The 16,011-nt window shown below is 44.3% G+C and overlaps 1 protein-coding gene across 3 annotated transcripts in view; it reads left to right on the top strand.

Moving 5' to 3' along the window:
* The window catches only part of LOC135241163 (zinc finger protein 385B-like), a 115,655-nt gene extending 100,613 nt beyond the window's left edge, over positions 1 to 15,042 (top strand). The window contains exons 5-9 of one of the 3 annotated variants that reach the window (XM_064311321.1): positions 6,242 to 6,401; positions 9,618 to 9,896; positions 10,004 to 10,185; positions 11,907 to 12,008; positions 12,851 to 15,042. In XM_064311321.1, coding sequence (XP_064167391.1) covers positions 6,242 to 6,401; positions 9,618 to 9,896; positions 10,004 to 10,185; positions 11,907 to 12,008; positions 12,851 to 13,066 — 939 coding nt within the window. In that variant the 3' untranslated portion in view covers positions 13,067 to 15,042. The remainder of the gene's footprint in view (positions 1 to 6,241; positions 6,402 to 9,617; positions 9,897 to 10,003; positions 10,186 to 11,906; positions 12,009 to 12,850) is intronic. The other 2 variants (XM_064311323.1, XM_064311322.1) reach the window with 2 other exon arrangements.
* Positions 15,043 to 16,011: the final 969 nt, after the last annotated feature.

Here is a 16,011-nt window from a genome sequence, read left to right as displayed (position 1 = left end):
CCTGCACAAACACTTTGTATTCTGTGTTGTAAGTGCAGTGGGATCTTTAATGACCACAGTGCCTCTCCTACAGCACAAGGTCTGCATCACCACACCAGGACATGGGTTTTCTGAGGGAAACTTTGCTGTTCTGGATCAAAATCCCATCCAAGCACCACCAAAGCTCAGGCCTGCTTAGCCTCAGGCTCCAGGCCAGTAAATCGGCTGCTTCTGTTTACCATTGGGGCTTTTTGGACAGTATATTATTCTGTACTTGAGTTTTGTCCTTAATTGCTTTTTTTCTTTACTGCACTGCTTTGCCCGGACCTTTGGACCTCCTGCAGTGAGCAGCAAGCCATAGCCTCAGGGTGAAGCGCTGACTGAGTGTAAATATAGTATTTAACACAGAATCCTCTACTCACTGTTGTTCACAAGCTGCAAGCGAATGGCTTTGTCCCAGAAGTGAGCCTTTGGACACGTGTACATATTTACATATGTGTGTCATCACCGTGTGGGTGTTCATTAGGAATACAGTGATGTGGGATGCTATGGCTTTAACACAGATATGTGCATAACATCACCACTGTAACACAAATACATGCATGACATCACTGCTTTAACACAAATACATGCATGACATCACTGATTTAACACGAATACATGCATGACATCATAGTCTGAACACAAATATGTGCACAACATCACAGCTTGAACACAAATACATGCACAACATCACCACTTTAACACAAATACATGCATGACATCACTGCTTTAACACGAATACATGCATGACATCACAGCTTGAACACGAATACGTGCACAACATCACCGCTTTAACACGAATACATGCATGACATCATTGCTTTAATATGAATGCGTGCACAACATCACTGCTGTAAGAAGTCAATGATGTGAATGTAGACAATTGAACTAAAAAATTGGTACTAAACCTGCAGTAGATTGCAGATATGTAAGAATGCATATATGTAAGAATGTACACAACCTACCGACTCATAAACTCACACACTTTAAGATCACCCATATCCAAGCCAATTCCATTAAATTATGTATTTTGTCTATGTATTTATAAATTAAATTCTAAAAGTACAACATGACCTATGGTTACAACCTGGTCTAGCATCAGACTGTGACAGGATGGAGAACAAAGGAAATGAGTGGGGAGTGGGTAAGGGAAATGAGTGGGGAGTGGGTTTGGGAAATGAGTGGGGAGTGGTTCAGGGAAATGAGTGGGGAGTGGGTCAGGGAAATGAGTGGGGAGTGGGTCAGGGAAATGAGTGGGGAGTGGGTCAGGGAAATGAGTGGGGAGTGAGTCAGGGAAATGAGTGGGGAGTGGGTCAGGGAAATGAGTGGGGAGTGGGTAAAGGGAAATGAGTGGGGAGTGGGTAAGGGAAATGAGTGGGGAGTGGGTAGGGAAATGAGTGGGGAGTGAGGTCAGGGAAATGAGTGGGGAGTGGGTCAGGGAAGAATGAGTGGGGAGTGGGTCAGGGAAATGAGTGGGGAGTGGTAGGAAATGAGTGGGGAGTGGGTAAGGGAAATGAGTGGGGAGTGGGTAAGGGAAATGAGTGGGGAGTGGGTAAGGGAAATGAGTGGGGAGTGGGTAAGGGAAATGAGTGGGGAGTGGGTAAGGGAAATGAGTGGGGAGTGGGTAGGAATGAGTGGGGAGGGTCAGGGAAATGAGTGGGGAGTGGGTAATGGAAATGAGTGGGGAGTGGGTCAGGGAAATGAGTGGGAGTGGGAGGATAGGGAGTGGTAAGGAATGAGTGGGGAGTGGGTAAGGGAAATGAGTGGGGAGTGGGTAAGGGAAATGAGTGGGGAGTGGGTCAGGGAACTGTACTGCAGACCAGTTAATAACTCTAACCTAATCCTAACCCTTATCTGCCTGTACAAATCTAACTAAAACCTGACTAGTCTTTAAAAAGTTACTGGGCACGGGGCGGCTTTGAACCCTGAGCTTCAGGACAGTTAAGGCTTTTATATAGTCTATAAGTACAGGGCGCATACGCTGTGCGGACGGACAGTCCGCAGTCGTTCGCCCTTTCATAGTCCAGTTGTACCACCGCATACCCAAGCCCTACATTTTCCACAATCTTTGTGCGTCGTTTTCCTTTTCTACCGGAAGTTACATACTCTAAACAACATGGCCTTGTCCTTCCCCAGCGTTGTGCTTATTTCTCTTCATGAATTGTTGTTCTTCTGAAAATCTTTATAATCCCGTTGGGATGAATCGTATAGGTGCCTGTACCTTCTCACCTCTTCAGACAGTCTCTCTTCAAATTTCGACTCCATGTCTGTTTTGTGTACTCCGCATTCACTGCACGAAATGCACGTCGATGTGAAACAGTTTCATACCGAGCCATGATTTGTGACACCCGTACGCGCACGCTAGGTACGCGTGGTCACAAAAATTGAGCTTCGCGCGGACATGCCAATGCGGACGTACGCTGAGGTCCGCTATTTCGTCATTTTGTCCGCACAGACCCCAGCGGAGTCCGGTCCGTGTATGCTACGTCTGGACCATGAATTGGCCTTTTGTCTGCAGACTAAGAACCAATTGTCCGAATTGAGTACACCCAACAAAGCTTTAAAATTCTACCCAGCCTTACCTTCAAAAATCATAAAGAAAAACGAACAAAGTAGTGCTCCGATGGAAGGATTTGTAATCCAGCTGGGAACTCACAAACTAACCAGATCATTATATAGCGAGCAGAGGGCAAAACGAGAGTCGAGGTTGAGAACGAGCAAATGGTCAAAGCAAGAAATTCAATCAGCAAACAAAGCAGAGGGGCGAGGCGAGAATCGGAGTCAAACAAAAAGGAAAACAAAGCAATCACTAAACACAACACACCAACCACGAGTATGAAGAGCTAGTCCCCGCTGGTGAAACAGAGTAATCGCAGACAGAAATGCCCAATCTGATGAAAAATCAAAAGAACGGAGCACACGCAACAGAGGCAAATGTAAATACAAAACTTTAACACCATGAAGGACCATATTTACTTTGAAGAGATCCTGTTGCTCTAATTAAGCTTCATGACTAATCTGTCCCTATTTTGATTATGCAAATCTACTGGCACTTTAAGTGGCTGAAGTTGGCATATTAGTTTTTTAAAATCTTTTATTTTAACCAGCTTTGAATACACAAAGGTGTTTGTTTGTTGTGTGGCCACAGTTTTCAACTGATGTAATTAATATTTGACTCATTGGTTTAGTCTACTCTGTCTAAGCACCCAAAATGAAACTGACAAGCCAAGCAGTAGAACAATGATTTAGACTTCCAGGGGCTGTCGGGTTCTGGTTTGACGGCTGGCATGGATCAGCAGCATCAAGTAGCATAATTCAGCATGTCCAGTCAATGCAGAATCAGTCATGCTCACACAGTATTTCAGATAGACACATGTTCACCTTCTGAGAGAGAGAAAGAGAGAGGGTGAGAGAGAGAAAGAGAGAGATCAGTGTATTAAACTGTTTTTTTTTTGGTTGTTTGTAACAGTAATATAAAGGTGTTATGTTGTAAATGTGAGATGGCACACACTGATTTGACGCAAAAGTTCTCGTGAGCATATTGCATTAAGCTGCGACAGTGTACAGGTGTAAGACTGTAATTGTATGCACACATTGTGATACATTATTAACTCCTTGAACCCAGATGGCGCCTATTGGCGTCGTAAAACACTGCCTTTAATCTTCGTTGAATAACCCTATTCTGTTACGAAGCACAGAGCCCACAGCACTGCAGTTATAATACTTGTTACATGTTTCAGAAGTAAACGTATTAGTAGAACTACCACTTCATGCCACACTTCTTTCGAAGATGAAGATGGTGAAAGTGCACTTTCTGGGGATGAAGATGTTTTATTTCCATGAAGGACAACATCTAATTTAGGGAGAAGTGAAACTGAAATCAACACTCACTGTTGTAATGGATTACTTGCTGTTTTTACATCTTGTGTTAAAGCTTGTGTTAAAGCCAACAGTTAGCTGAAGGTATGCCAGTACAGCTGTGAAAAACGCTGCTCACTGAATAACGAAATAAACGAGGAATTTTTGAAAAATTATACCATGTTATTCTACTGTCAATATCTGTGACTAAATACGGAATAATACAACCTTCAATTCGTTTTACACATAGAGATGTCCCTTTCGAAACTAAGTGATCAAATAATGTCTTGGATAATTTGTTTGTGAAATATACGCTCATTTGTGATGCCTGGGTATCTTCTAAAATAGCTGTGCGTAATACCACACATGCTGTTTACGGTGTTGTCGCCCTTAGTAGTACAATCTGGCTTGATTGACAATTAATCTGTCCAATAGATGACAGAATAAGCTTTCTAACAATGTATAATATGTCTAATTTTACTTTTGGAATAGCGTTTTATAGATCAGCGTAACCAAAAGTTTTATCTCATTTTCGCTGCATTATGCATTCAGTCTGTAGTAGCAGTAAAAGACACCTGGCAAGACTTATTGATGACTTTCATAATTTCTTGGAAAATATTATTCTTGAGACAGAAGATGAGAGAACAACTGAATTGCTTTTCTGTCTCTATCTACTGAACACAGTACAATTCATGTTATTTTTGAAATTGAGTGTCTTTAAATTCGTTAGTGGCCTTTTAAAGAGGATATTTCGCACTGTAATGTAAGCGTTCATTGGTAGCTTGATAGTTTTTGTGTTTCATGCACAAGATATGACGTGAAAGTTGGAACATCGCCAAAACGTGGTGGGCAGTTGAATATTGTTACAAATGTCATCCTTCATTTAAACAATTTTTCAAGTCACTGTGATGCTCACATCTGGAGTCATAAAGCTTTAAATAGGGTACCCCCCTAAATGGGCAAGGACTGGCCAGATTCTGATTGTGTGCAAAGGGGTTAAATCAGAAATCAGCTCTTTTGATATTTTATATTTCTCATGTTGCACAATGTGGAACTTCTGCGGTTGTACTTTATGTGTTATAAAAGAGCCGTTGTTGGGGTGGTATATGGGTATGTTATGTGCTGTATTTGAGCTGTTGCTGGGCTGGTATATGGGTATGTTATGTGTTATAATAGAGCCGTTGTTGGGGTGGTATATGGGTACGTTATGTGTTATATTTGAGCTGTTGCTGGGGTGGTATATGGGTACGTTATGTGTTATATTTGAGCTGTTTCTGGGGTGGTATATGGGTACGTTATGTGTTATATTTGAGCTGTTGTTGGGGTGGTATATGGGTACATTATGTGTTATATTCGAGCCGTTGCTGGGCTGGTATATGGGTACATTATGTGTTATATTTGAGCTGTTGCTGGGGTGGTATATGGGTACGTTGTGTGTTATATTTGAGCTGTTTCTGGGGTGGTATATGGGTACGTTGTGTGTTATATTTGAGCTGTTGCTGGGGTGGTATATGGGTACGTTGTGTGTTATATTTGAGCTGTTGCTGGGGTGGTATATGGGTACGTTATGTGTTATATTTGAGCTGTTGCTGGGGTGGTATATGGGTACGTTATGTGTTATATTTGAGCTGTTTCTGGGGTGGTATATGGGTACGTTATGTGTTATATTTGAGCTGTTGCTGGGGTGGTATATGGGTACGTTATGTGTTATATTTGAGCTGTTGCTGGGGTGGTATATGGGTACGTTATGTGTTATATTTGAGCTGTTGCTGGGGTGGTATATGGGTACGGGTGGGTCTTTCAGCTACACAGCCATCCTTAGAAAACACTGACCTCAAAATCAGGTTTCAACTCTAACACCTTATAAGGAAATTTGATGTATTTTGTGAATAATTCGGCTCTTTTGTTAAACTGAAGATATGCTCCCTTTCAGCAATGGAATGGATGAGAACCCTTTTTTGGAGATATAATCTGAAGTATGGAGTATGAGTGCAGTCCTTGTTGCTCAAGAAGTTACTTTAATCACATGAAAATGAAGCAGTGAGGCCACCATGCAAACGAGTTTGAAATTTGAATCAGCCTAATCCAGCTCAAGCACTCTCTCTCTCTAGATCTGTCACTTTGAGACAAGGCAAATCCGTTTTTTTAATAACTTTCCATTCACTGGCAATACCAAGTATATTAATTTATTCCCCAAAAGAAAAAGGTTCTCCTTTTCAGCAGTGTTCTGAAAGAAGCTGACACAGAAGCCTGTGTTTAGCACTTCTGCCTGTGTGCAGGGGACGGCTGTGAAACTTGTGCGCAGCCCGTGGTTCTAGCTCCCAGAACTGAGCCTTATAGCTTCATGTGTTCCCCTTCGTAGAGCCAGGCGGAGGCACACTACAGAGGCAGTAAACACGCCAAGAAGCTGAAAGCACTGGACTCCAGCAAGAACAAGCAGAAAACCACACCTACCAAGGACAGCACCAAGACAATGGGCTCCTGCCCCTCCCCGGCCACCAGTAGCAGCGCTGAGCCTCTGGGTCTGTGTCTCCTTTTATTCTTCCTCTTCAGTACGTTGCTGTTCTGACATGATTTTTCAGACTTTTTGCCCACTGTTTAGTTTTGCTCAGTTCACTAGCTTTTGTGTGTCCGTGTGTGTGTGTATGTTTTTGGTGTGTGTGTTTGTACGTGTGTGTGTGTGTGTGCGTATGTGTGAGTTTACGTTTGTAGTGTGTGTGTGCGTGTGTGTGTACGTTTGTGGTGTGTGTGTGTGTAGTGTTTGTGTGTGTGTGCGTGTGTGTGTTGTGTGGTGTGTGTGCAGGTGTATGTGTGCATGTGTGTGTACGCTTGTGGTACGTGTGTGTGTGTGTGTGTGTGTACATTTGTGGTGTGTGTGTGTGTGTACATTTGTGGTGTGTATGTGTGTGTGTGTGTGTGCGTGTGTGTGTTTGTTGTGTGTGTGTGCATGAGTGTGTGTGTGTACATTTGTGGTGTGTATGTGTGTGTGTGTGTGTGTATGTTTTTGGTGTGTGTGTGTTTGTGCGTGTGTGTGTATATGTGCATGTGTGTGTGTTTGTGCATGCATGTGTGTGTGTGCGTGCATGTGTGTGTGTGTTTGTGGTGTGTGTGTGTGTGTGTGTGCGTATGTGTGAGTGTACGTTTGTAGTGTGTGTGTGCGTGTGTGTGTGCGTGCGTGCATGTGTGTGTGTGTTTGTGGTGTGTGTATGTGTGCGTGTGTGTGAGTGTACGTTTGTAGTGTTTGTGTGTGTGTGCGTGTGTGTGTATGTTTGTGGTGTGTGTGCAGGTGTATGTGTGTATGTGTGTGTACGCTTGTGGTACGTGTGTGTGTGTGTGTGTGTGTGTACATTTGTGGTGTGTATGTGTGTGTGTGTGTGTGCGTGTGTGTGTTTGTGGTGTGTGTGTGCATGCGTGTATGTGTACGTTTGTAGTGTGTGTGTGTGTGTGTGTGCGCATGTGCATGTGTGTGTACGTTTGTGGTGTGTGTGTGTGTGTTTGTGTGTATGCGTCTGTGTGTGTGTATGTTTGTGTTGTGTGTATGTGTGTGTGTGTGTGTGTGTGTGCATGCTTGTGTGTGTTAGTGGTATGTGTGTGTGCCTGAGTGTGTGTATACGTTTGTAGTGTGTGTGTCTGTGTGTGCATGTGCACGTGTGTGCGTTTGTGGTGTGTGTGTATGCGTGCGTGTGTGTGTGTTTGTGGTGTGTGTGTTTGTGTGAGTGTGTGTGTGTGTGTGTGTGTAGGTGTGTGTGTGCATGTGTGTGTGTTGTAGTCTGTATTCCCGGTCACTTGTCTCCCCAGTACTGTCTCTGTGTTCCCTGAGCTGCTTCACTCCCCTGTATTTGTGTGATTTCACTATTCGGGTGGTTCCGGGTTTTCGTGTTTTCCCCCCGTTCTTTCCAGTCTCGCTTTACTTACTTCCTGCTTATTTCTAGTTTTACTAATTTCTACTAATCCCTACTAATTTATAGATTGTAAAGTACTAACCTCACTAATATACTAACATGTGAATATTACTAATGGACAAACACACACTAGTTTTGGGTTTTTGATAGTTTAGATCACTATACTAATACATTAACCAGTCTCCCCTTTTCCATGCTGCGCTGTAGCTCCGCCCCTTTTCTTTCTAGCCTGCTCTAACGCTGAGTTCTGCAATTGCCTGCACCTGTCTCTTGCTCTGACTGCACCTCTCTCTCTCTGCACGTGTTTTACCTGCTTCACCCAGGCCGTCTATTATCATTGTTGTCTATGTGATTCCAGTCCGCGTTTTGTCAGTCCCCTGTCATTGAATTAGTTTTCCTAATGTTCTTCACCTGGATGTTGTTTGTTACTCCTCCCTCACTCACTTAACCCCTCCTTGATTGTTATCTTCCCCAGTGTATAAATGTCAGTCTTTTCCACCTGTTCAGTGTCAGAACGTTGATCGAATTCATTGTGCCGATTGTTAGTAAGCCTTTGTCTATCGAGATTCCTGCGACACCCCTTTGTACGACTTCGAGTTTGCCTGCCCCTTTTGGTTTTGTTTGCTTCTGGTTTGACCTTCGCTTTGCCTTGACTTCTCTTTTGCCTGTCCCTTTGTACCTTCGCCATTCTGATCTCCTGGTTTTTTGATTTTTTGCCTGTTTTTTTCACTATTCTTTTGGAAACTCGTTTCGGCACCGTCCTCTCTCTGATTACCTGGCTTCGAACCTCGGACTGAATAAAGACAACGTTTTTTGGATTTCCCTGGTCTGCGTGTGGGTCCTTACACAGAACATCACAGTGTGTACGTTTGTGGTACGTGTCTGTGTGTACGTTTGTGGTGTGTGTGTCTGTGTGCGTACATTTGTGGTGTGTGTGCATGCTTGTGTGTGTTTGTGTGTTAGTGTGGTTGTGTGTGTTGTGGTGTGTGTTGTGTGTGTGTGTTGTGTTGTGTAGTGTGTGCGTGTGTTTGTGTGTGTGTGTGTGTGTGTGTGTATTGTGCGTGTGTGTGTTGTGGTGTGTGTGTGTGTGACGTGTGTGTGTGTTGTGTGGGACTTTGTGGTGTGTGTGTGTGTGTGTGTGTGTGTGTGTTGTGTGTTGTGTGCACACTAGGCCTGTGATGTGCTGTGTTAGGTGCTACATGAGCACTGTGTGCTGCTGTGTTAGTGTGTGTACATCGGTGTGTGCTGCTGTGTGTGTCACATGGAGCACTGTGTGCTGCTGTGTTGGGTGACTCCATCAGGCATGTGATGTGCTGTGTGGTGACTGCACACTCAGGAGCACTGTGATGCTGCTGTGTTAGGGTGAACCTCACACTCAGGAGCACTGTGATGCTGCTGTGTTAGGGTCAGCCTCACACTCAGGAGCACTGTGATGCTGCTGTGTTAGTGTGAGCCGCACACTCTGGAGCACTGTGATGCTGCTGTGTTAGGGTCAGCCTCACACTCAGGAGCACTGTGATGCTGCTGTGTTAGGGTGAACCTCACACTCAGGAGCACTGTGATGCTGCTGTGTTAGGGTGAACCTCACACTCAGGAGCACTGTGATGCTGCTGTGTTAGGGTGAACCTCACACTCAGGAGCACTGTGATGCTGCTGTGTTAGGGTCAGCCTCACACTCAGGAGCACTGTGATGCTGCTGTGTTAAGGTGAGGGGATCTAGGATGGGGAGTACCGGTGGAAGGAGGGGGCGTGATTGGTTTGAAGTGCTTCCCATGTTGTATGAAGACACACACCCCCACCTTGCCCTAAATTTCCATTACACTGTCTTCCCCTCAGAGAACAGCATGGCCTCCCCGACTGTGCCGAAAACCTTGGCTCCGCCCAAAGCTCCGGTCCCCACGGCGACGGGCGTGTCATTGTCGTCCTGCCTCCCCAGGCCCACGTCCCAGCCAGCACCCAGCAGCTCTCCCGCGGAGGCCGCCAATCAGGCCCTGCTCACAGCCACGCCTCCAACCACGGCCGAATCAGAGGAGGAGAGGGCCAGAAAACTCCTGTACTGCTCGCTATGCAAAGTGGCCGTCAACTCCCTGTCTCAGCTGGAGGCCCACAGTACAGGTGTGCATCCAGCTGTCCTGCGGCCTTAGAGTCAGGCGCCTACAGCCAGAGCTTTTCTGTGAAGTTCGGGCCTGTTTTTATAAATCCTTTTATTCCTCCCTTTCTAGGCTCTAAGCACAAAACCATGCAGGAGGCCCGGGACGGAGCAGGCCCCATCAAGGCCTACCCTCGGCCCGGGGCCAAGCTCAAGGTCCAGGCCGCTGTGATCAAAGGATCCGGCTTGCAGAACAAAACGTTTCATTGTGAAATCTGTGATGTCTACGTGAACTCAGAAATTCAGCTCAAACAGGTAAGTCACTTTCAGTCACTGCAGTGTTGACATTACTGGGACCTCTCATTACATTGCAGGTATTAAATTCATCCGGCATTAGACTGAGAAGCGTTTATACTTCACTACTTTACAGTACTTGTGGTACCTGCTTAACATCTTAACATCCCAACCACATGGGTTAATCCATGCTATTTTACAACTTTTTACACTGCATTACACTACATTACACTAATTTACACTACACTACATTACGCTAATTTATACTGAATAATACTGCATTATTCTGATTTACACTGTATTACACTACATTACACTAATTTACACTACACTACATTACACTAATTTATACTGAATTATACTGCATTATACTGATTTACACTGCATTACACTACATTACACTAATTTACACTACACTACATTACACTAACTTATACTGAATTATACTGCATTATACTGATTTACACTGCATTACACTAAATTACACAGATTTGCATACCATTACCATACCATTACACTGATTTATACAGCCTTATACTGTTTACACTGCCTTAAATTGCTTTACACTGCATTATACGGTTTTACACTGGATCACACTGCTGTACACTGCTTGTAATTAATAATTAAATCAGAACAAGAAAACACGTTCAGTTTTTGCATTGCAGTGATACCTGTCCCTTAACATTACAGTTCCATTGCACTTCTCATCATCATCATCATCATCATCATTATCATCATTGCTGTACATCATATTATACTGCACTTTGTCTCTCTGAACACCACTGTGCGCCACTGTGATTCCTGTTAGTCATGCAGTCACAGTGCACTTATTACAGTGTTTATATATGCTGAATGTTAATTCTTCAGAGCAGCACTGTTCAGTAGCATACAAATCAGCAGCACACAGATCAGCACACAGATCAGCAGCACACAGATCAGCACACAGATCAGCAGCACACAGCTCAGCAGCACACAGCGCAGCAGCACACAGATCAGCACACAGATCAGCAGCACAAGAGATAAGCAGAAAAGATCAGCAGCAAAGATCAGCAGCACACAGCTCAGCAGCACAGATCAACAGCACAAATCAGCAGCACATAGATCAGTATCACAGATCAGCAGCACACAGATGAGCAGCACAGATCAGTAGCACAACTCAGCAGCACACAGATCAGTAGCACAGATCAGCAGCACACAGCTCAGCAGCACAGATCAGCAGCACACAGATCAGCAGCACATATCAACAGCACATATCAACAGCACAGATCAATAGCACAGATCAGCACACAGATCAGCAGCACAGATCAGTAGCACACAGATCAGCAGCACACAGATCAGCATACAGATCAGTAGCACACAGATAAGTGGCAAAGATCAGCAGCACACAGGTAAGCAGCACAGATCAGCAGCACACAGGTAAGCAGCACACAGACCAGTAACACACAGATCAGCAGCAACGATCAGCAGTACACAGCTCAGCACACAGATCAGCAGCAAAGATAAGCAGTACACAGATCAGCAGCAAAGATCAGCTGCACACAGATCAGCAGCACAGATCAGCAGCACACAGGTAAGCAGCACACAGATAAGCGGCAAAGATCAGCAGCAAAGATCCGCAGCACACAGATCAGCAGCAAAGATCAGCAGCACAGAGATCAGCAGCACAGAGATCAGCAGTGCACAGCTCAGCAGCACAGATCAGCAGCACACATATCGGTATCATCTTCTCTGATGTTTTGCAGCACATCTCCAGCAGGAGGCACAAGGACAGAGTGGCAGGGAAGCCTCTGAAGCCCAAATACAGCCCCTACAGCAAGCAGCAGCGCGGAAACACAGCACTGGCGGTAAGAAAGGCTTGTCTAGATTTAGCCCCACCTGGACACATTTACCTCCCACAAGACTCAGATAGACACCAAGCAGTCAGGTACTGAATGACTAATGCATCTGTTTCTGGACTGCTTTTATTGCTGAACCTTTTAAATACAATGCATTTTGGATACGAGTGAGTCTGCATGCTCAAAATGAGTCTGGCCTCATTTATAAACAGCGTCTGACTGGACCACAGAGCTGTCTGTGATGATTCGTATTTATATAATCACACGATGAGAGAAAGCTGAAGTCACAGAAGCACACATTAGCGTGGAACTTCTTTGCATGTTAAAAAGGGCTTAATTTGCCTTTGAGAGCTTTGTGTTCCCAGGAACGGGCTCATAGCAGTTATGGTTTCATCGCTGCTGATTCTAATTTTTTGAATGCTTTTTTCCCTTCTCCTGAGCTGTTTGGAATGCCCAGTCGTACTCACACTGCAACGCTCGTTGCTGCCTCTGCTGTAGATGCAGGGCAGTGCGGACAGGTGTGTGTTTTCTGAAGCAGGTGATGTCAGCCAGGTGTCCAGCAGCCCTGGTTGTTGCTGATGAAACGAGCGGCCCCCAAGCCTCTCTCTGGCTGCCCCTGGCCAGACCCAGGTTCTAGACGAGCTCCGCCTGAAGAACACCTGACACGAGCAGTGAAGCCCCTGATTGGGTGCATCAGGTGTGCTTGAGTCTGAGCGCGTCCGGCGCCTGTCCCGGCTGGGCCCCCTAGGGAAGAGGGGCTGGTGTAAATGAAAAGTGGGAGCTCTGCTCACCGGGATGCTGAGGAGCTGCTCATTCTGCTTTCTCACCCCTCCCCCCCCCCGATCCCGCAGGTGAAACTGGCGCTTCAGAAGGACCTTGCCAAGCCGTTATCCCCGGCCTTCATTTCCAGCCCCTTCTGCCCGACGAGCATGGCCTCCCTCCCCCTCCACGCCCGGCCCAGCACCCCCCTCTTTCAGACGCCCGCTCTGCCCCCCCCCTTCCTGCGCCCCACTCCGGGGCCCATACGGCCAGCCGTAGGGTCCGCCATCCTGTTCTCTCCATACTGACCCCGGCGCAGACCCTGCACATGGCCTGTTCCAGCAGAGCCAAAATGGCGCCTTCCACCCAGGACCTTCATGGAAAAAACACGTAGTTATCAAAGTGGTTTTACCCGCAACTGCACCCATCGATCCCAGCTTCTAGACAAGAGTTTTTGCATCGCATGCAGCGTGTAAGTACTGCAAAGGCATCAAACCTCTTCCTGAATGACTTGAATTTCCAGTCTTCCAAAACAATGAAACGGACACCTCCGACTCCAATGCAGATTTTAGTGTTGAGGAGAGCCTCCCCCCAGACTGAGACGCTACGCAGTTTCAGTCCCAGCTGAATTCAGTCAGAGACGTTTCAGCCTCAGCGCTGTGCTGAATTCTGTAATGCAGGTGAAGAGCTGTGAGCACAGCTCAGCTAAAGCTGACTTATTTTATGTTTAGCCATCTGGATATGGTTATGGTTCGTTCTGGTCTGTTATGGTTTTGCAATTCTTTTTTCCCCCCCTGAAGAGAACGCTCCAGAAAACTTAGGATTAAACAGTTTCTGAGCAGCTGTGCTGTTTCATCAAAGGCTTTAAGTGTTTCTGTGTGCGGTTCAGCGGCGGTGAAGCCTACACCGTCTCTCTGGGCCCTACGGAAAGCTCGTCCCAGCAGAGCCAAAATGGCGTCACTGACTGTTCTTAAGCAGGTTTTTCTGTTCAGAGAACAACATGATTTAGAATTGCCCAGCACTATGAGTCCTGCCTGTTCTTTGGCAGAGAAATGATGAACCTTCTGTGCAGTGTAATGGAGCTGCATTGTGGTGTGACATTTACAGTGATGCAATAATGGGCAGAATCTTAGATATTTACAATCAGAACAGTCTATTTAAAGGCAATAACAACTGTGTAGTATTGGGAGAATAGTACATAGAATATAGATGCAATGGTTCGTATTTTTTTAATTTAAAAAGCAATCCACACCAGGAACGACACAGAGTTGTTCAATCGACTGTAGAGTGTTAATTTAGTGAATAATATGTATGTACAATAGACAATTCTGTGTATAAAAATGTACCTTTTTAATAAAAATATATATATTTAAATGAGCTTTTACTGTGCATTGTTTTTTTTATTAAAATGAATGTGAGTATCAAAGGAGATACTGTGAGGTAAAAGTTTGACTGTCCATGGATTTTGATTTTTGCCTGCATTCCGGAGGAGTCGTAAAGATCAGAAGGCTGTAAACACAGCTGAAAAGACAATTGACCTTGCAATCTGGAGGTTGCTGTGAGACCATCTCACAACCTTTTTACCCCACCAACTCTTGTGGGCTACAGGAACAAGGATAAACAGATGACCAGAACAGTGTCTGTTTTCACGTCATAAAATAACCTAGTCACCGCTGGGTCAGACAGGAACCTGGTTGACCATTACCCACGCTGTGGACTGATGAAAGCATTCTATGTATGTGCATGTAAATAACGGAATGATATGGTAAATGTGGTGGACTGTGAATAATATCACCTGAAATGCAGGGAACACAGTATGTTATACAGATTGACACATTGAGCTGTTATAAGTTGGCGTAGGGTGGTTTATCCCAAGTATGTATTGTCTACATAAGTTCTTGAATTATAGGAAGGACCATCACCTTGGGCCTCCTTATGAAAGTATCTAAGAGACGCATTCCATTGTACAAAGTATCTTATTACTGTCACTAGATTTTTAATGGTTCCCCTGTGCCTACAGGAGAGGGGGAGTATGCTCACTGGAGGAGAATAGTGGGGGTGTGTCTTTTCTCTTATTGAATGGCTGTCTTTATTTGTCTTGCTTTGCAAAATACCTTGTTCACCTTCAATTGCCTATCCTTGGTTATCATCAACTGTCATATTCATTATAAACTCTTTTCCCTCTTCAGTGCATCTACCATACGTGGTTTGCATATACGCTGACCAGGGTGTGCATCCCTGCAAGGACCAATCAGTGTATTGGCCTTATATATGGATTAGGGCATAGTGATAGTGATAGTGATAGATAATGTGACAATATTATGTCCATTTGTTGTTTATTCAGTTGAAAATTAATTGTTCTGAACATCTTAAATTAAAAGCTATTTTAAAAACTTTCCTTCAAACTTCAATCTGAGCACTAAAATTATAGGAGTTTATATGAGTTTACTCTTTGTATGTGATTACTCTTTATCCTGTTATTTATATACAGCTGAAACAAATTTTTACCCATCAAAGTAACTTAATAGTCCACAAAAATTTCACAAAAATTAAAACCACTAGGGTAACTTTGTTTAAATGTGTAATCTGGGCACCCACTAAAACGGAAATAATATTTAAAAACCTCCAGAAAATGAACTATTCTTTTAAAACCCAAGGAGCTTTTTAGAAGCTTTGGAATGACCTTCACCTGATTCTAGCGGAAGGGGAATGTGTTTTGATCTTTGAAGACTTTCTCTGAAGTGACCTCTCCAGCCTCATTCAACACCTGTTCCCAGTAATCTGAGTCTATACCATACCTGAGAACTCTTCTTAAACCAGCCAAAAGGCAGATTGTAACAGCTCATTTGTAAGTTGACATACTAAAATATTGATTGTTAGATTGATTTAATGATTGATTGAATTACACTCAATCAGTCATGGAATCACTGGTGCAACCAAACTAAATACGAAGCTGCATCAGAAAAAATGGCCATGTTGTTTTTTGCATTATGATCAACTAAAAATTTAGTAAAATATATTTTTCTGCTAGTTTTCTACTAAATTTTCCATTTGGATAGAATAGACTCTGTTTATTTCACCAATGTGCTGAAGGACTACCCTATTTGCTCTACTTTGCAAACACATCATGTGAATGGATCATTGTGAGTTCCACTGAACTTCCTATATTTAGAATCCTATTCACCTTACTTTTGCATTGTGGGTGCCAGTTTGATTCCAGTCAATGGACATCTAACACTGTTAGCCAGAATAC

The sequence above is a fragment of the Anguilla rostrata genome, chromosome 15 (genome assembly GCF_018555375.3).
Source record: "Anguilla rostrata isolate EN2019 chromosome 15, ASM1855537v3, whole genome shotgun sequence".
NCBI classification, from domain to species: domain Eukaryota; kingdom Metazoa; phylum Chordata; class Actinopteri; order Anguilliformes; family Anguillidae; genus Anguilla; species Anguilla rostrata.
This window is presented reverse-complemented; position numbering and strand designations above follow the sequence as displayed.